The 22,499-nt window shown below is 35.2% G+C and overlaps 1 protein-coding gene across 2 annotated transcripts in view; it reads right to left on the bottom strand.

Moving 5' to 3' along the window:
* Positions 1 to 22,499, bottom strand: part of ADCY2 (adenylate cyclase 2) — a 214,342-nt gene that overhangs the window by 34,931 nt on the left and 156,912 nt on the right. For both annotated transcript variants that reach the window (XM_064660924.1, XM_064660933.1), the window contains 3 exons: positions 20,156 to 20,253; positions 13,726 to 13,810; positions 2,558 to 2,695 (listed from right to left, as the gene is read on the bottom strand). In XM_064660924.1, the coding sequence (XP_064516994.1) occupies positions 2,558 to 2,695; positions 13,726 to 13,810; positions 20,156 to 20,253 (321 nt within the window). The remainder of the gene's footprint in view (positions 1 to 2,557; positions 2,696 to 13,725; positions 13,811 to 20,155; positions 20,254 to 22,499) is intronic.

The following is a 22,499-nucleotide window of genomic DNA, read 5'->3' as shown; positions in this document are numbered from 1 at the left end:
GCAGGATACTTTCTCATGTTTGGTTTAAAGAAGGTCAGCTTGACAAAAACAGTTTTCCTCAGCCGCTGACTTTTGTCCTACTCTCTATATAGCAACAGATCTGATGCTCACCCTCTCCCTTCAGCTAAGAAGTATTTGATACCTATGTCACATTAGCTGATTTTTAACTTCCCTCCACTGATCATGACTATATACCTCTCAGATGCGAAGACCAGATTCAGATGTCTGTTGAAACAGCTAATTTGAAGTAAAATTGCACCCCCATTCTCTTCCAGTGTTCCATGACCATACAGACTGAGTTTTATTTGACATTTTGGTCTTAATTATGATTTATTAGGTGTGGGATGGTTAGACGCTTTCTATCTCCATTAAATCCTAATGGCTACATTTTGCCTTTTTCTACTAAAAGAGTTCATGGAAATAAATGCAGTTAATGGACTCCGCTATTAAGTACATGTTGCTTGGAGATATAATAATGATACTTCAGAGTCTCTCCCACAATTTGCTATTAATGTTAAGGAAATGCAAATTTCACAATCACATTTAAAGTCATTTTTGCTAGTCAAACTATTAAGGTTTAGTTTCAAGGGGGGAATTGTACTTAAAATTATCATCTCATGAATATCATGGAACACGATTATTTGTAACACTGTAACATTACTGATAAGGCACAAAGACTAAAATATAGCCTACTAGGTTTCACTATAACATTTAGTCCACCTAAAATTGGACTTGAGCCAACAAAATTAAAACCTTTTTCTAAAAATAATGTACTGAACAGATGCTTTTTTTTGCTAGAATGCCTTTTACTAGTTGAAGGCCAAATTTGAAGTGGGCTGTACACACTAGTAGAACTTTAGTCTAAGCAAAAAACAGTTGCTGACCATATTTCCTTTTACATTTTTTAACTTAATAAATAACCATATGCATGAATTCTAACTCAAAGTATACTTTAAACTCAAGTACGCTCTTTCTTCTCCTCTTATACATTTATAGAATTCAATATAAGAGAAAGTCTAATCTGATACTCATTTTACAAGTTACTCCATCTCTAGGTTTTATCCCGTTATATATAAATAACTTTTGCCTGGCTGAAGGTTATAATTCAAAAAAGCATCTAGTCTAGAGCTGAGGACAAAAGGTCATGGGGAATCAATAGTTTTTCAGCATAACTGTTCCCATTGCTTACTGCTTTCACTGCTGAAAAGTGAGTTTATTATCTCATTTCCAGCCATTGCTTCTTTGAGTTTCTCCTCTACCAGCCTTACACAGGCAATTAATTTGGTAAATTTTAAATGTTGAAAATGGAATTATTTTTGAGTCTACCTTCTCTCGTCCAAAAAAGTAGGAAAAAGAAAAATCAGAAAACCAACAAAAACAAGACTAAAAAAATTCAACAGTAAAAATGGAGAGAAGGTACTACCAGAATTTTCAATTGTTCACATTTAAAAGCCCACATTACACATAAAGCCCACATAAAGCCCTCGGATGACTCTAGTACTTACAGTAAAAAATGATTGACTAAGAGTCAAATGTTGTAGGGAAACAAAACAAAACAGAGTAGGTATTATCAATCTCTGAGTCCTTTCTGAGCCTCAAAAGTACTGGTAACTCAAGGAAGAGCTAGAGTTCCAATTTCAAAAGCACTGAAATGCAAATCTCACTCACTTGAAACATGATTAATACCTATGCATTAATGTTGTAATGAAAACATTACCTAAATAAGTATTAAGGAGTTCCTGTTTCGCAGATACAGAACTGAACTGGAACACCTTCACAGGTTTACAAACAGAAACAGCCCTAGCCAACAGGACAAAACAAAGGAAGTTTTTTGATCCCATATACTGCTCATCTCATTAGACAACACACCCTCAAGAACAAACAAGATCATTAAGATTCATGCTTTAGGTAAACTAATGACAGATCTAATCTATATTTGCTATAGTTACAAAAGAATAATAGAATTACATAGATTTTTCCTACTGGAAGAGAAAAGCATAGGTCAAATGACTAAAGTAGACATAAGCCCTAACAAATTTGTAGTTCAGTATATTTGAAGTTTTGATGTAACTTTGAATTTTTTTTCTTATTTAAAAAAAAAGAGAAGCATGTGAAATCAATAATGTTGGGATCAGCAGAGGAGCGTCACAAAACTGAACAGAACTTACTTTGTTTCGCACAAAGTCTTCTACACATTCTGTGAGGAGATACTTTACTCCTTCAGCAATGCTCTGTTTTTCTAAGGAATGCATAGATGATCAAAGGACTTGCACAATTCAAACCTGGGATTTAATTATTAATTATAAATAATACTTTTCTTTAACATATTTAGCCAGGTTCTGAGCTCTTGCTGAGCATCCTTTATGCAGAGGCTCTCACTGCACAGTATGTTTTCTGTTGCTCTGCTTTATATTTCTGTCTCTGGCAATCATTATCATGTAGGTTCCTGGCATAGCCACGGGCCAAAAATTCAACATCTAAACAAATACTGAACAAAAACAACAAAAAAAATCTTAAAAGAAAAAAAATCCAAGAAAAATTACTCCTTTTCCCTTACCATGTTGAATACAGCCATGGTTAATATTATAGCAGTGGTTGTCAATGTAAGAGTGATCCTTGGCCAAGGACGGTTTGCAATTATTCCAGATGATTTCAGGATCCACAACAAAGAAGTTGATGCTTTCTTGCTACATTGCTAAGTGCAAACGGTATAGAAAAGAGGAAAAAAATAGCTTTAGTATATTTAATTAGTATTAAAAAGAGTAGAATTAAGAAGGCTCAATATTGAGGGCAGCATTAATCTTGAAACAGTCTATAGAAATATTCAACTATTATAGTCTCACAAGAGTTACAGAACATGATTATACACAAAATTAAGGGCAAATTTAGTTAAAATATCTGCCATAATATCAATCCTGTTAAATAATTATAATTTACAAGTACCTTATTAAACATTTTATATATACTACTAATAATAGCAAATATAAAGTTGAGAGCAGTGTCATTACCTTTAATATCAGTAAAACCCATGAAAATGAACTGACCTGCCTCACCTCAATTGAAAGGGTCATATTTAGTGGCCTCTGGAGACATCAAAATGTAAATAATGACTCTGCAAAGTCTTTGATAGAGAATAAAGGCTATATACATAGATACATCCTTGGCAGCCCACAAAACAGAAGAGTGTCTGGGTTTTCCTTTCATTTGTTTGAAGTCTTGTTTGATAATTTTAAGTGAAAAATTAACTCAGCAAAGCAAATCCACCTTCCCTAAAGCTATCCAGAAAGTAAATAAGCACACAACAACTGGACTTGATGCAAAGACTATTTAACGAATAGAAATTTTTTTCTTACATAGTGACAAAAATTAATAATAAAAAACTGACTCATTTAATCTGCTTCCAAAAACACATTGCAAAGCCTCCATTCACACATGCATGGTGCCTAGAGGCACAAGAGGCTCACACAGAATAAACAACAATTCGTGACACATCCAATAAATATTAATTTTCCCAAAACTTTAGCAATGAAGAGATAAGGTTGCCTAGAAGCATCTTGTGCCCTTTCAAAATGTCAAATTCAGTTATAGGAAAACCTCTGTAAAAAAGGCAATGAAAAGTTAAGGAACATGACAGTCTCACAAAAGTAATTGCTTTTTTCAACTTGTTTTGTCTATTTACTTAATATTATCAGAGATCACTTTACATATTGTTTTTCACCCCAGCCACAGCAATCAGCAGAGATACAAGCACAGCTGGCACCAGAAATGGGAACTCAAGCACTAAAAACGAACAAACATAGGACTTAATCTGCAGCACTGATCCATCAGTTCAGGTTCAATAGCTATGGAACATCATGCTAAATTACATAACTACCCAACACACGTGATGGATTTTGCATCTGACATCTGTCATATGTCAGATAACTATTTCCCTCCTAATTATACACTATTTGAACAAGTCCACTATATATGCAGAACTTTTTTTACATATTGTTTCATAGAATAGAACCATAGAATCAACGGGGTTGGAAAAGACCTGTGAGATCATCAAGTCCAACCCTTGATCCAACACTGCCGTGGTTACTAGACCATGACACTAAGTGCCACATCCAGTCTCATCTTAAAAACCTCCAGGGCTGGTGAATCCAGCACCTCCCTGGGCAGCCCATTCCAATGTCTGATTACTCTCTCTGTAAAAAACTTCTTCCTAATATCCAAATTTCCTTTTATAATAGGGAGTTTTGCATACTGGATTGTACAGAATCTGAATTCAGTTTCTGAAAGGGTAAAACACTCACTGGAATCTTAAGGATGGACAAAGAAAAAGTAAAATGCAGGCAGCTTTTACACATACATTACTCTTTCATATTAAAAAACCACAAATACGTAAACTCAAAGGACCTGTATTTTTGAGCAAAAAATTCCTACTCAAAAGCTCTTTTAAACTTCCAAACTTTGTTCTTCACCCTTAAGTATACAGCAAATTTCAATATAATGGGAATCCACATGTAGATTTTAGAAAGGTTTTGTCATCCTTCCTACTTTAATATAGTAAAAAGCACAAAGCCTTGATTACTGCTCTTGCTACAGAAGGGGAGTGTTCCAATGGATGCAGGGAATGGATCTGTGTAAAAATGAATCATTCAGTTACCTGTCTAGTCTGCCTAAAACCCAGTAAGTCAGTGAGCACAGATTTACAGCAAATTAAAACAGTCATGAAATCGTACCTTAAATTGCGCTTTGTCTTTATTGTAGCTCACCTGGAGCTTTACTACAATTTCACCTACACTGTTCTGGGATTTTCTTGTAAATTTAAAAGTAATTGGGATAGTTTAAGCTGTATTAGGGACAAGACTAGGCAAGTATACTAAGGAAGTATGAGGAATATAAAGTGGATAAGAAATTCTACAGATAAAGCTGTTCACTGTGTTCTTCTTTCTGAATCACGTTGCAGGGAGCTATACTGTGTAAGGAAAACCTGTAGGATAAGAAATTCCAAGAAAATAAGCTAACGATGAAAATAAATTATCTGGTTTAAACCAGATATATTTTACTATGAATTCTACTGGTTTTAGGTTATCTGATGAGAGGCTAATAAAATTAAACACAAAGACATGGTGATGATCAAAAGAACAATGAGAGATGGTGGAATCAAAGTAACCTCATCAATGAAGAACAGAAGCCACTGAATCTGCTGCTCCTAAGACTATTGGAGGAGAATGTTGCAGCCATGGTTTCTTATGGGAAACCTACCAAGAAGACTCAATGAAAAAAAACTTCATTTACAGGATTCCCTCCAGACTGAGGGTGTTCTCTGCCTAAAAGGATAGTGGGTTGGCACAGGATACTTAATTTTGCAATGGAGCAGAGAGAAACTAGGGATTGCGTCAAACATTATGGTGTATTTTAAAGGTATTGTGGGGGTATGTGGAAAACTTACATGATGTTTAAGGGACAGGACACAGGAGAGGAAACAGAGGCATAAATGTGGATCAGAGAGGAACGGAGGTAAATGGAGAAGAGAGGAGATGAAAGGAAATGGTTGCAGGTGAACACTTGTCTAAATGAGTCTGTTGCATATTGTTATTAAATTCTATCCCTAACCATCTACTGTTTAAGAGCAGCCTTTGTTTTGAGCCTGTATGTGTGCGCATGCCAGAAAACTTCATGCTGGACTAGATGGCAAGAAGCACAGGATAAGTGCCAGCCATCCTGTGGAGAGAGATCACATATGTGAGGCACCTGAGGGCTGAGTAACACCAGCTGAAGTGTCTCAGATCAGTCCCTGGGGAGACCCATAGGGCGTGAGGGGGAGTGTGTGTGTAACCACCAGGAAAATTTAAACAGAACTGGCTGTCAAGCAGGAAATTTATGTTTGGAAAGACCCAAGATCTGAGCTAGTCACTCTGTAAAGCAGACTTTGCTAATGTATTTTAGTGAGAAGGAACTAACTGGACTGATTTTCTACATTTCCTTAAAAAGCTGTTTTTCTGCTACCATTAAAGAAAAAAAGAAAGGGAACTTTATCACTAAGAAAAAGTCTGGAGAACAACACAGGTTTCAGGAAACAATATATCATTCAGTCAATGTCATTAATCAATAAAGATATTCCATTCTTTAAATTGGTATTGCTAAAATTACAGATACTGTTGGCTCTGAGTGATGTTGGAGGGCAACTTCAAAAATGAAGCTGTAGAGAGTTATTTCCACTTGTCAAACAGAAACATACCATAGCTCGGCAATGTTTTTCTTACCAGGCTGTTAAATGCACAGCTCTGAGTTCTGGAGGGGGAAGACTACTGTTTATTTGGTACATCTGTCATGCCCACTGAGTTTGTTAAGCCAATGAGGGTCCTGAAAGGAAAATTTGTGACAAAACCCTAGAAATCTTTAAGCCATTGAGTAGACAGTCTTTGGAAAACAGAAACACTGTTGAACAGTAAATCTCTATGTGAATTAACAGATTTGCCGAACTTCTTTTCACTTTTCAGCAATCCAAATCCAGTCCATATGTAGTACAACTGCAGCAGTTCACTACTGCTGAAAATTCAGGGAACCTCTGGAAACAGAACTGGAGTGGAAGGGTGATCATTAAATTCAGACTTTTAATAGCACTGGCAGAATTATGCAGCTTTATTTTGCTGATTCAATAGCTTACATCATGTGCTTTTTGTTGTGAATGTTATGCCTCCTTGGCAATTTTCTGAATAAAATGGAGAATGAGATTACAGGAAGAAAGTAATCATTTCTTGGAAGCACGAAAGTAGGATAAGATACCAGATCTCAGTAGCATTAGATTCTGTGTTCATTTTAAGCGGAGCTGGCAGAATGTTGTTCAGTGTTTATCATTTACCAACTAGAAATAATAGTTAGTTGTAGTATGAGAGGTGACTAATGGATTACCTTTTCATCTGAACATGTTAAATCTGATATGACAGCTCAGCATGATAATGAGTAATAACTTATTTTGAATATTCAGGACATTAAAATGTATCCTGTGTTGTCTTTCCACACACAAAAACCTACTTCAGCATTTAATAAAATGAATGCTGTCTTTCTGAGTGAGATCAAGGAACTGGTGAGAGAATTAATTGTGACAGCTATGTTGTAGATGAAAGACAGTGTCGCAAGAGCTGTCACATTTCTTCATATGCTAGCCAAGGTTGGAACATCTTCACTGAAGATCTCTTATTTACAGAAAGCTGTTGAATCACATTTTCTATCAATCTATTACTGTTCTTTTCATTTTGCATTCAAATACAACTTGGTATTTTACCAATAGTGATGTTACAAAGAAAAAAATCAAGAGAAACAAAATTCATATTTTTTTCACATGCTTGTTTACACTCAGACTTGAAGAAGACACCAAAGTTCAAACCCAAAGAACTGGCTGACAGTGGATTTAAGCTTGGAGAAGGGGGATTTTGGTGCATAGGCACAAACCTTTACTTGACATACTTCTTAGTGGTCCTACTGTTGATAAAAAGGATTAAAATACTTCTAAAATGAGTACTGTAACAGCAAGCTTTTGAACTCAATTGTGGCACCTGTAAATCTAAGCCAGGCATTTTGAATCATATGGAATGCAGTCAGGTGAAAAGTCTACTCAACTTACATTTCCTGCAACTGGCTGGACAAAATCTAGAATACTGAATAAAGAAATAACAGCAAAAACGAAAGTTTGTATCACATTTTTAATTTCATCACACTTTGCAGTGTTTATTATCCTTCGCAAAGGGTCGCGTTAAAATGGCCACATGGTTCACTTCAACTGTGTCATTCAAAGGAAAGAACATGTCTGTGAGCTGCATAAATATGCCTTTAGGCAGTCAGAGTTCAGTCCCGGCACTTCCTGTGCTGCTTTCTACAGTCACTAAAATACACAGTCACTGTGCTATATGCTACTTTAAGGTAAGATGTTCTCGATCCCTCCCATCAAAGCTTTTCTATTTCTCAGAAATATTTAAAGAGCTACTGGGTTTGAGAAGAATCAAACTGAATGACTTTTTAAAGACAATACTCAGGGCACTAAAGTAGAGAAAGGAGTTCGAAATGCTACGTTCTATGCTGACCGACTCTTGATTTCCAAGTGAGATGCTACCATTCAAAAATTGTCTCACACAACAGGAGCCCTGATCTGTGATCATATTGCAGTACTAACACATCACAAATATCAACTTGCAGGTAATACATGTAAAAAACTTGAAAACAATCTGGATGCTCTCTGCTTTTGTCCTTCTAAAATTAACCATAGGAAAAATAATTTGCATACTAGACTTATTATAAAGAAGCACATTTGGATATCTCTTATTTGGAAGTAACTTACAATCTCATCTTGGGCAAAGACACTAAAAAGCAGCATTACTGTATTTAAAAAACTTTCAAGCTAGTCTCATCAAAAAGTATTAAAGGAGAACTTATTAGCAAAACAGAGATAAGAAACTCAATCGCCAAGATAGGCAAGTTCTCCAGCTGGTCACAATCATGTAATGTCATAAACATGGTAAGAAAGATTTTTTTTACTGACATCAGTACATTTCCAAAAATTCCTGAAGTCTGAACATAGTACTTTACTTAGTGGTGATGGATTTGCTGTAGTAGTGCCTGTGCTAGAAACTCATCAGAATGACATTTAGGTTTGATGAGCCTCTTTCATGGACCCTGCTGTAGGTGCCAAAGTGCCTCTCTAGGTTTTCCCTTCCTTCCCCCATCCCTGTTTTAATCTTAATTTACAAGCAAAGCCTTATATTGAAGAAAATAAAGGGCCTAGATCTTTCATCTGTATTGGTGTTAAGAGACACTCACATCAGAGATAAAATTCCGTGTCAAAAATAATTTTCAAGTAGTGCTGGTGCTGATATTCCTTTCCTTGCAGAGTTTTTAAATACCTTAAGCGTATACTGTCTTTCTGACTGTTAAGTACCAACACCAATTGCTTTACAGTAAAATACAAAGAAAAGGTAAAGATTGTGTTTCACTCTTTGTACAGTGGTGTGGAGTAAACAAAGTGCTCTCTCCAGCAGTGTTGGGAGAATAGAGATTGTGCGTGAACAATTTCCTTTGCATTTCTGGGAGCCTTGCCTTGGCATGGCTGGGTGCAGACAGTAAAAGAACTGCGTAACTAATATGGCTTCAGCCTCTGAAGTTAGAACAAAGAAGGCTCCCTGCCAAAGTTAAGGTGGAGTTTCAAGAGGGTGAACGTGTGCCCTCAGCTCATATGGACACCTGTTGTGGTCCAATTAGCAGTGGACAACAAAGTATGTTTTCCTTATGTATCCAATGCTGTGTGAAGAAGAATCCCGCGTCTGGGTGTAATAAGCAGTATATAAAGTGTGTTCTCCTTCTAATAAGTCTGACATTTTGCCAATCAAATTGGTCTGTGAGTGATCTGTCCGTGCCTCTCCACCGATACAGCAGGGACAGGGCTGCTCATGTACTGTCTAAACTGTCAGATGCTTTGGTGACCTCAAAGCAGAACATCTTTCTCAACTGTAGAGGTAGTTATTTTCTGATGTTTATTTTGTTGGTATTGTGTTCTGCTAATTCCATGGTTCAATTGGGTATTTAAGAGAGACGATAAACATGTTCAGATGAGATGGTATTACTTCTATCTTCCCTATTAGCTGAAGTAGTTAAATAGGTTTGCAAGTTATAAACATATACAGCAAAAAGCTATTTCATATTAGTGGAAAATAACTGGCACAAAGAGTATGTCACATCAATTAAGTGCACCCATGTCCTAGGTAATGCAAAGAGATTTTTGAGATAGTATTTGAATCAATGAACGTGGAAAATCTGCTTGAGACTAATAGTTCTTTGGCCAGCTACCTCAGCCACCCCAGAGATCTTTCCTTTACATGCTTGGTGTGGGTTTTTTCTATTGATTGCATTACATTTTCTGATGTATCATTTAGGTAACCAGATGTCTACTTCCTTGCATTCACATCAGGAGGTAAAACACATTAACAGTTACCAGGTCTGAGGCATTTCACACTCATTCTATGAATCTGTCTGTACTTAAGGAAGATAAAGAGACACAGAATACATATGAGCTAAAGGATCATCACTGCATGCATGTTTCTGCATGTAATTTGGGAAGGAAACCTCTCAAGGAAAATTCAAAGAAAATATTCAAAATTAATAAAGAAGAAGAGACTACATTTAAAATGTGAAAGTATAAACCATAAAGTATTTTTAACAAAAAGACTCATAATCTTCAGATTTTACTCTGAATACTGTGATTATCTAAAAAACTAACAACAAAAAAAAAGCATAGGCACAAAGAAGTAATTAGAACATAAATTCCTTTCAAGTTTCAGGACATATGCCATTTTAGCTAGGACTGAGGAAGGTTCAATGCCTATGGCCCAAGACTGGCAGGGAATGAAACACTCCAAAGGCAGGCTCTGGACATCTCCTTATTTGTGCTACTACTGTGCTGCATCCTTTGATGGAAACATTGCTATTCTTCTTTAATGACTGATATTATCACTCCACACTAGATTGAGCTGACCACACCAGTGCTGCTAAACAGTAGAATCAATTAAGAATAAACTCAGAGTGAAAGAGTGAGCACAAATCTCTTGGAATACTGCCATTAAATTCTGTAAGAGCTAGTAATTTTAGCATTACAATCTGGGTGGGTTTTTTTCTCTTGCCAATGAAATGAAAATTAGAGAAACTTGTTCAGTGTTGGGTTTTGTGTGACTTACTCTGTGGTGGTGACAGCCATTTGTAATTGGTGGAGACTGAGAGGGCAGTGTCAAAAGTACTGAGACAAGCACATAACACAGTGACAGCCAGATGTCCTAACTTGAACTTAGATTTTGCTGTCTTCACTGGCACTACAGGTACCATTCTATAATCTTGTTAACAGTCCTGTAAATATTTGACTGCTACTGCAAGTTTATGTACCAGATGCAGGGGCTCAGGTAGGGCCTGACCCTGGCCGGGCACCCCACGGGACAGGAGTGCAAGAAAGAGCCAGAAGTGTTGGGCAGAGAGAGGAGGAGGGAACAAAAAGAGAGAAACAGCAGAGGGAAGGAACACCAAGGTTGGAGGAAGAAGTACTTATGCTGGAGTAGATGGCCACACTTCAGCCCATGGAGGACACAACCTGGAGCAGGTGATGTTCCTGAAGGAACTGCAGCCTGTGGAGACCCTAAGATGGAGCAGGATGAAATTGTGAACAGAAGAAGCAGCAGATAGAAATGCCGATGTACCAACCACTCTCTACCCCCACTTGTGCTTCCTGAGGAGAGGTAGAAGAGTCTGGAGCAAACGAATGAAGCTGAATTTGGAATAGGGGGGACTAATGGCACAGCTTTCATATTTGGTTTTGTTTATTACTACCTAAATCTATTTGCATTGGTAATAAATTAAATTAATTTTCCCCAGGTTGAGTCTGCTTTGTCTATGACAGTAATTGGTCAGTGATTTCCCTGCCTTATATCAAGCCACAAGCTTTCTCATCCTATTTTCCTATCCCATCCTTCTGAGTGAGGCAGAGTGAGTGAGCAGCTGAGGGGGTGTCTGGCCCATAGCCAAGGCTAACCCACCACAGGTCATCTGTCAGTCAGTCAGACCCAAAAAATTCTCAGTTTTTTTGGTGCATTTTAGAAGAGAGATATTTGGTGAATTTAAAATCTGCAATTATGTGCATATGCATGTACATACAAGCAAATCCACATTTACTACATGCCCTCTATAGGGGAATCCAAAATGTACCTCTTTAGAAAAAAAGGTGTGAAAATCCCCCACTGGCAAAAAAATCCCCTAACAAACCCAAACCACATTAGCATTAGGATGATAAAGCCTGATTTCTGTTAACATTGACACCGTAGTGTGAAAACTCAGATATTGATACTTATATGGTTTGAAATTTTAGACTTATAGAAAAAAAACATTTATACTTATGGGTCAGATACTGCAACGAGTATGCTACTGAAATATAACAAAAGTTGTCTCTGTGGTTAAAGCTGCAAAACAATACTTGGATTTTGACATGAAGGAAGAAATCTTAGGGAGAAGACAAGGGAAAGAAAAACCTACTGCCTCTTTTGTTAACTCTCTCTCATCCATCACCTTACAGAACAACTTCCATGCTCATGAAGGAAAGACAACGCTGCATCAACTATAGTCATAAGTTGCTGAAAGGCTTCTTAGCAGCATAGTTTCTGTATTAGAATATATGAACTCACAAAGACATAGACAAAAGTAGCTCCTCTTCAAGTTATTTAGGTTAGAACGTGACATCTGGCAAGTCAAAAGAATTGCAATAATAGGACTCCATTTCTGGGAACTATTTACAAGGCATTGTAAGTAGGTGTTAGTCATTATTCAAGTGGCAAACTCCTCAACTCTGACTTGGGATATTTGCTTAGCCATCCCTTTAAATCCAGAAAAATATGTTTGTATTCCTCCTAAGTAACACCATAAATAAAAGCCCCAGGAGAGTGTATGTCCCAGCACTTCTTGATGCCATTTCATTAGCACCTCTATTATGTACAGGAAAAAGGCTGGCTTTTCCTTGAAGGATTGTTTTTTTTAATTTGCTAATTGAAGGGCAGTACACTGATATCACCATTTTACTCTTATGTCAATAACAAATAGCAATCAAGTATGACATTACATGAGAACTAAATTTTACTGTTAAGTAATAGCAACACCTCTAAGACCTCTCTTCAATGAGTAACGATAATTTAAAATATTGTTTCATTCTATTTCAGATTAATTCCTGCATCATCCGTAACTTATTGGAAAGACAACTGAAATGTACATTAATTATATTTTCTTAAAAATATGTCCTGGTTGATTATAAGCCTCACAAGAGAAGAGAGGGAAATTATAAAATCCTACTTCCACTGTTTCTTTCTTTAACTACCTTTTCTTACTGTTTTACTGCATAGTCTTTCCCATGTGATATTTTGCTTTTTTATAAAAGATATTTCAGTTTTTGCTATGATAGTTTATGGCAATGCAGAGAAGGAGAAATGGAGATTAAGTGACAGGTATACAGATAGTTTTATTTCAGATTATATGACAAATTCAGATTGTGTTCACTTTCTTAAAAATCCTGAAGCTCCTTGTTCTAGATGGAGTTACATGGTGGATCTATTTGAGAATAACTGAAAGGAGGACAGTAATACTTGGAAATTACATTGCGAAATGCTGAAAGGTTTGCCCAAATATTGAATTAAATTAAATTCTCAAATTCAGCATAATATTTCGTACACTAATAGGTATTACCTGGAGTACTCAACAGCAAAATTGGAAATTTACTATAACATTTTTATATCTCAAACCAATTGTTATGGTGAAATATTCTCTAAATTCAGAAAATGGTCTTACATAACACTTAAACAAATACACAGTTCCCAAAAGAAAGCACTCATGAGTCACCTCCTGCAATCAAAATAGCAAAAGATTTTGAAAAGGTAATCAATCAAATAATAATGAAAACCTTTCAGAGGATCCAGTTTTATAGCGGAAAGAGATTATCCATGTAGATACAGACAACCACTCCATTGGCATTTACTGGTTTTCAGATAAATGAGGACATTTTACAGAAAATTAACATGGACAAAACAATGTCCACAGAAGCCTCAGCATGCAGCCTTTCTCCTTTAACTGGTACTCTGCAAGGACAGAGTAACTTGGCAAAATCAGAACATGTTATTTAAAAGAAACCATCAACTAATGGATTAAATTTCCTTGAATACCTACCAAAAGCTGTCCAGCAAAACAGACAAACAAAATGAAGGAAAGGAAGAGAAATGCAGCCCCAAATGAAATTCCGAGAATAGATGTTCTAGAAGAAAAGGAAAACATGTATTAATTTTTCTGTTGCACAGTTGTAGCATGACCTTTCTTTGTCTATAATACCAACGATATGAAAAATTACTACGTGCAAGTTGCAACTTTCGAATATTGACACCATGGAAAAACAATTCTAATCCTTAATAGAATGACCAGGCATTTCCTCCTGCCATTTTCTCAATTCAGGAAATGTTTGAATTGGTATTACCTCTGACTTTGCAAAGCTATTACCATCAGAAAATAATTTCTACACATATAATTTAAATGACAGGGTACATTAACAGCAGCAATGTTTTGTTTTGTTTTGACTTTAAGAAGCCTGTATTAAAGAAGATGCTTATTGCTCTAGTTTTATGTTGTTGATTTTATATTATTTTTATATGATTTTTAATTATTTTAATATATATTTATTTTAATATATATACAAAATAAACTTGTTTGTAGTGTACATTCACCTCTAAAAAGTAGAAAATAGCACGGGATAGTGTTGCCTGGTTTTCAGTGTCCCTCAGGTAGAACCTGTGATATCTGTGATGCTGCAGAGTCTCAGTCAGCAAGGGCCCTGATAGTGACTGGTATTTCATGAATGGTCAAATTTGACTGGCTTGCCAGTCTGATTCTGAAGTATGGGAGGACATGATAGGAAGGAAAAGTAAACACCACAAAGAAAGAAGAACCAACAAGATATTTTAAATGGAAAAAAAAAAAAGAATAATCTGTACTCTTCTTGAAATCATCTTTACTCAGTGTTCTAATTCATGTTTTTCTCTTGTATTATAAATAGGAAGGTCTAGTCAAGATAGCATCCCTGGATATTCAGTAAACAGAAACAGAGATACAGTAACAATCTGTGCATTCATTCATTCATTCATTCTGCAAATATGGAAATGTCTCTATATGAATACTGCAGTAGAGCATAATTGCTTCATCAGGCACTCTACAAGAGCTTCTTAGCACATCTGCCTAGGGAAAGATGCAGTGGAACTTAATTATGCTTAATGAATTCCAAGAGAACACCAGAAGCTCTGGATCAACTGAATTGTTTAAGGAAGAGAACTAGATGCTGTCATGAATCCCTCACCTGAGTACTTGCCTTCAGTTTTAACCACAGATTTGATACTCTTACAGAATTAAAAAATATCTCTCAATTCCTTTGAGCATCAGCAAATATCTTATTTCATGAAACCTTAAATGCTGGAAATATTGGTATGACATTTTAGAAATAAGTTTTATATCTCCTGCATTTCCATAAAACTATAACATCTGTTATATTGTTAGTGCCTTCATAAACTTATGATTCAGAATTAAAATACATTATTAATAAAAGCATACATCTCTGTTCTTTAGAGATTCCATGTGAACTCAAACGTATACATTTTCAAAACTATAGTACTAACAATTAGGAGTAGAACCATATGGATCAATTTCTTTAGATGACATACAAGTATTGGAAAACATTTTGATCTGTTTTAACAACAGTGTTATACAAGCTATTTTCAGGAAAGAACAAAAAAGCATTAAGAGTATCAACCAATTTGATGCCATTAAAAGCATTTTGGAGAATAACTGATGAGCTTCCCTGCCAATCACTCAGAGAACTTCTTATATATTAAGCATTAATCATCAGATTTTGGGCTGATGTGCACAGCTGATGAAAAACAAATAACTGGCAAGTCACGAAATATATTAATATTAAAATAATATTTCTTTTAAAAATTATTTGAAAATCATTATTGTTTATAAATACATGTTCTCCAAAAATTTCTCAATGAGACTGAGACAGTAAGCTGTACATCAGAATATGTAAAACTAGTCTCCACTCTTTAGGAATTTAAAATCTAGTAAGCAAAGAAGAGGGAAAAAAAAGCCAATTAAGAAATTAGAAAGAAAGCCTGTTAGAAAACTAACAGGCTTAATTTTTATATATGCATAAACACTTCCAATCACATATGTCCTTCAGTAACATTCAAGGAACCAGTTTTACATTTCAAGCTACTGCTATTCTTTCTCTGATATGAAGGATAAAAAAAAGGAGCCTGCACACCTTAAAAAGTAATTCAACACAAGAATAGCCTTATCAGTCAAGTTTGGAGTGCATCCTTTCAGAAAAAGAAATTATGATGTTTGTGGGAGAAAGTGGAGAGCAAGGGAAATAAAATTAACATGGCATAAAGAGAGCTTATGCAAAAAGTACTTTATCTCCCAGGCAACACACAAGAACAAAAGGTCTTTGTAGCTGGTTTACATAATCAATGATGTTATTGAGGAGGCACAAGAAAAAGAATTACACAGCAAGGTGAATAGGGCAAAGAGAAAAGGACTGAGGATAACAAAAAGGAAAAGTGATATCTTAGAATCCAGATTTGAGGGATGAAAAGAGAGAAAAAAAAGTAGTATTTTTGCTCCCCACACCCCATACTTTTCTGGGAACAGCAGGACTTCTGTTTCAGTTAAGATAAAACAGTTTCATAGTTCTCCTAGAAGGAAAGAAGTGGGCTGAAAATGCTACAAAGGGAAGCAAAATACTAAAAATTAAGTGCTACCAAAACCAAGTCCCATTTGAAGCAATAACCATAGAAAATACATAACATGCATTTATTTTTTGTCACTGGAACATTACAAAACCAGTACAGATCTTTACAGTAAATTAATCTCATTTTTATTGTGTAGAGTTACCAAATGCATTGCACAGGTCACCTAATACATTGCATTGACAGATTCAGGCAAACTAGTCAAAAGAACACCCGAAATCACATCAGCCAGATAACTTTTTACCTGCCTCTTCAATGGAAGATGAATGGACCATTCAAGCAACGACCTGCTAGAGTGCCCCACCAGGAACCCTGACAGGACAACCTTTGATCATAACCTACAGTGAGACAGTTTAACATTGAGGAGACAGCATGGGAACTTCTCAGGCTTCAGATAGTTCCATTTCTAAATAATTTATGATCTTGGCTATACTGCTCATATTTTTCTGTGTTTCATCAGCAAATCTCTGTTTTGAACTATTCATTTTTATCAGGTGGTATGGGATTGGAAAAAATCTGTATTTATCCATACTTATATCTTGTTGGCAACATTTCAACTGGCAACTGAAAAATAAAAATTTATTTATGAAGGTAAAGATACCGAAAAATGTAGAAAAGAATAAATTCCTTCTACAATTTTGTAACTTTTAGGAAAATATGTAACTTATGGCACACGTTCCTTAGTGGCATGTGGAGAATTTCCTTAGCTTGCCAGGTAATGAACGTCCATGTTTTGAACTACAGAACTGCAAATTCTCTTGAAGTGATAAAATCATAATGAAGACATTGCAAATGACAATTATATAAGGCAATATTGAATTCAGACTCCTTTGGTATCTAAAAATAGCTATTTTTTTAATAATTCGACTGATGCTTTCTGTAAGCCATCAAAGGATTCAATAACTATGGAGACTGTATGGCAGTTTCAGTGTTAAAAAATACCAGTCGAGTGTTATAACTCCACTTGAGTTGTGGTTTTGTTTTTGTTTGTTTGTTTGTTTTATTTTTGTTTTGGTTTGGTTTTGTTTTTTAAATTAGATAGAACAGAAAGATAGCAAATAATGGTGGGTTTCTTTCATTTATATTGTCTTATATTTTACATGCCTGCTTTCAGACAAAGTTTTTAAGTACTACCTTTTCTATGAAGAAATTCAGCTGTGCCTAATTGGAAATACTATGTTAGGGCCTTCTAATAACCTGCCTGTATAGAATGAGAAGACTGGTAATTTGGCATGACTCAGGACAAAAGGACACAGTTTCTTGAACACAGCACCCTCAGAGAGCGAAGACTCAGAAAGAATCTTTAATGTAGCCCCTAATAAATCCCTTACTCGAGTAGCACAAGAAGTATCTCCCGTTCAATAGAAACATACTTTTGTCAACTCACCAGTTCGCATTTCAAAAAACCCAACACCACCAATTCCCTGTTAGTTGACTGTTTGCTTAAATAAAGAATGTACAGTTGTCATGAATTATTAAAGATACTTTTCTCACTTGATAAATGAAGAACGGTAGAGAGCCACTGAAGGCCTGTTCCAAGAAGATTTGCTTTCATTTTAATGTCACAATAAAGACCTACTCCTCATTATACATTTCACCCCAAGATATTGTTTCCTTGATTAAATTTATAGTTACCACTTTGTGTAAGGTTTATTATTAAAATACCACATCAGTTTATTGACCCCGGGAAAATTAACACATTAATAAATTATTTCAGCTTTGAAATAAATGGGTTGTGATCTTGAAGATATTACTTAGTACTTGCGACTTGCTGGATGTTATTCACTATCAAATACCTCCAAATCTACTTTTAAGTGGCAGGCGGTGTGCCTGCACAGAAATCAATGATATTACACTACTGCAAAACCAGATTAATGGAAAAGTGAATCAATAAAACCCAATGACAGATGTAGTTCATCTCCCTGTCTTCATTAGATCACCATTTAAAAATCCTGTAGAATTTTGGAAGAAAACAAAAAGGCTAGATAGAATTTTAGAAGAGAATAACATCTGCAGCATTGGAGTACGTTCAATTTGAGCTACATTTGTGATTACTACATACACTGGTGATTTTTCAACTTTTTTTAATTTATTTTTTATTTGCAATGCTCCCAGTTCTCCATCAAAGACACACGTGCCTGTATAACACCTTGACTTTCTGTTTTCCATTTTTTGCATCTATTTAAATAATCCACATGCCACTTGAAGCTGAATACCATTCATGTTGGTAATACCTGATTTTACACTTTTGCTTTTACAATTTAATATGCAGTCCAATAAAAGGACCATAAGACATTTAACATCTTTTTAATGAAAATGATAAAGTATACGTGTCTTTTGCTCTGATGTTACAATGAGATCATGTAATATCAGCATATGTTTTTACAAGCTGGAGGACACTTTCCTTACATCTCCCTAGAGTTCACTGATAGTCTGTTATATTTTAATGAGCTACACTATTGGTTTAAATGACATAATAATGATAGAGCAAAATGAGCTTCTTACTACATGTATGATAGATGATAAATGTAGATGAATTTTCATGAAAGAAATCAAAATAAAAACAGATTCAGAAATCATACTGCTGGAAGGGGGTAGTGAAATTCACCTTTGGTTTTTGGGATACCACAAATCATGAATTTCCCTGAATTAATTCCTGTATTTATCAAAATACAGTATGAGCTTGTAAAATAAAATTAGCCATGTGCCCTAATTTCAAATTTTTCAATAGTAATGCCCAAAGTCAGACTGAACCATGAGTAGGACACTGCTGAATCCTTGGAAGAGTGTCCCTTTGTGGCTTGCATCTCTGTTTTAGAAGCTAGCTGGGAAACTGCTGTAACATCTGAACAGAAGTCCATAAAACTTTATGCATGTTATAAAATAAGTCTGCAGTGTGGAAAACCAATTTATAATGACCTAGCAGTTCCTTCTGGCTTTGAATTAAAATGTGAGTAAATACTACAGAATAAGACCCGTCAACCAACTGTGATTACAAGTAATACTCCTGAAAGCACTGTACAGGAGAAAGGACTATGAGTTAAGAAATACTATATCACAGGGAATATACAGAGTTGTCTTTAGAAATTATTCCTATAAAACAAATATCAACTTTCCACTTAGTAAACAATCAACAGCAAAATTCCATTTTGAGAAGTCTAATAAAACATTCTTTATTAGAACTATCTTCCAGTTTTCAGCCTTTCTAGAATATGCACAGAAAGAAAAATAGTTGATTTATACGCACAAATATAAATCAGCACATAATATATAAATTATGATGAAATTATTATCCCAGAAACTGATTAAAATATTATAAAATTAAAAATATACACTTTATGAATATTAATTATATGTTTTAATGCTTAATACAGTAGTATTATCACAGTGATATGTTAAATACATTTATTTATCACAGTTCCAACTCCGTAATCCATTTTCTCCCACTTCAATGTCCATCACACATTTTACACATAATTTTAGTTGCACAAACTTATAGCTTGTATTACTTCTTTTACACATATGAATTTCATTCCTGTCATCATCATCATATTTTTAAATGCAAAGAGAAAAACTAAAATGAATGAAGAATTTAAACTAATGTTTAGCACAACATCATTGACAGTATTTAAAATTAGAAATAAGCCTAACTTTGAAAACGGTATGAAATCCTTGGTCTTCTCTGTTTAGTTTAATTTCCATGAATTGACCTCTGTAATCTGACAATTAAAACATTTTTTACTTATTTTTTTTAACACTAATGAGCAAATATACATAGAAATGAGTACACGTTAAATATCACTTACTTTGGCAAAACCAGAATCTGTACAACAAAAATGCAGAAGAATATGAGACAGGCACAAGTCACATAATACTTAAATGCAGGTAGAGTAGTTGCTCGGTACTAGAAGAAAAAAAAAATCAAATGTTAAAAAAACAATTGCCAAAGTCAACTGAAACTTCAGCTTAAAGATGCACATATGTATAGGCAGTCTTTAGCAACAGTAAATTTCCTGTTCTTCAGTGACTTCATATCCACTAACCTAGGGCTAGGGATTATCAGGTATAGTATTGAATCCTTTTGCTTCTTGAAGAACAGCCATGTCAAACAGTTTTGACTTGTCCCTTCACTGAACAGATTATCTCAAATTCATCATAAAAAGTTTAATTAACAACAACGGCAACAAAAAACCTGAAACATTTAAAAAAAATATTTTTAGGAATGGCCAACCATTCTTAACAGATTCCAAGATTCTTTGTCATTAATTCCTCAAACTGATTTTCAATTATTGATAAATACTGAATGGGCTGAAACAATTATAAAAAACATAACCCTCATTTAAACAGGAAATTTCTGAGCACAAAAAGTAGCAAATTGTAAACTGTGCTACAGAGCATAGCTAGCAATCACACTGATATTTACTGGACCTATATTATTACTTCAATTAAAATCTTTTATGTCTCTGTTAAAAGGCCTCCTATGTCTACCAATACTACTAAACACTTGATATTCTTAGGAGACAGTCAATTTGATCTGTTTTGTCATGAGAAAAATCTATTTATCTCTAATTACTCTGTCTAGAGACATGAGAATTAAGCCATGAAATATTTATCAGAGCTGTTCTGCTATTTGAGATAGATATATCTAGGTTGAAACCAATTAAGTACTCAAATGGAAATGATCTAAGTAGCTAATAAAGTTACTTACACTATCAAAATTATTTTTCAAAGGATGAAAGTTTAAGATTTAATTACTAAAAGAAAATACACCAAAGATTATTTTCACAAAGTGCTCAAAATGCAAACTTCAGAAAATGGAAAGTGTGTGAGCTGTGCCTTCTAACTGCAAGCACACAGCTATGTCTTTTTCCTTACTGCCAAGTTCTGTCCATGAAACAAACCAGTGTACCAAACTTTACATGAACATGTAGAAATTGACTTCGGCAACCCAACAGCTTTTTTCACTTTTGAACTATATAACAAATAGAAAGCAATTCTGATCACACATCTAACTGAATTTCAAGGTACAAATATGACTTTGCTTGATGCATAAATTTGCAGCAAGTTGTGCTCTTCCACCTGTTAAATATGTTTATAATGGTCCTGTTCAACAATTTTGGACCTTGAGCTGCTGTTAAATCTCATGGAATTCCAATCCACTTTCAAAAGTATTTCAGTGTTTCACACTTCTCCATACATTTCCTAATGAAGGCAGGCAACTCACTCCTTAGGTTAAGCTTTGTTTGCTTTATTACCTTGCTGTACTTTCAGGTCCTACAAGGCCTGAAAAGCTTCCATTTAAACCAAAAGCAGACTTCTTACTGAGTTGTTTAAAGTCAAGACTGGATTGGTGAGTCATTAAAAGATAATGAAAAGATATTGAAAAGCTGGATCCAAAAAGAACAATTAGTTCTCTGCCATTCCATAGCATTCTAAATCTAAAAGAGATTAGACTTCTACAGGGAGCATCTACACAGCTAAATAACTAAGCTCCCAAATTTCATCCCAAGTCATTGTCCCAAGTGCATGTCATGGTTTTCTCTCAAGTTGTCTTTCAGAATTTATTGGTTAATTCCACACACATCAAAATCTTAATGAGCTCCTAGGCACAGCTTTGATCCACTCAGTGTACCCCATAAACACTACAGACAAGAACACAACAGGTCTAGCTTCTCTATTCTTCTCTCTTATGAAGTCTTTGAGACAGGCTCAGGGAAGCCTTGAAACCTTTTCCACCCTACTGCCTTGCTAAGGGCATATAACACATGCCTTTGTCAGCTGGCCATAAGAATACTATTCTGCTGAGCTGTGAAAGAATCTGAAAATTATTTCAGATGCTTTGAACCGAAAGGTATCTAAAACAATTAAATAAGTATTTGACTACCACATGGACACAGAGGACACTTGCTGTACAGTGTGAACACAGTATGGTAATGCTTCCTCTAGCCCATTCTTGCCAGGTTCACTCAGTTATACAGCTAGTTGTGGTCAAACCTACCTCTTACTTCCCTGAAGGACAGCATAACTGTTCAGTTATCAGCTGCCCTATGCTTATGAGAAAGCAGAAAGAGGCAACTCTCCAGTCTTCCTGGTGAAGCTGTGTCATGCAGAAATACACTCAAGGTCCACAGGGTCATAAAACAACAAAAA

This window comes from Pseudopipra pipra, chromosome 1 (assembly GCF_036250125.1).
Source record: "Pseudopipra pipra isolate bDixPip1 chromosome 1, bDixPip1.hap1, whole genome shotgun sequence".
Taxonomy (NCBI): Eukaryota; Metazoa; Chordata; class Aves; order Passeriformes; family Pipridae; genus Pseudopipra; species Pseudopipra pipra.
The sequence above is the reverse complement of the archived record's forward strand: the minus strand, read 5'-3'. Positions and strand labels throughout refer to the sequence as shown.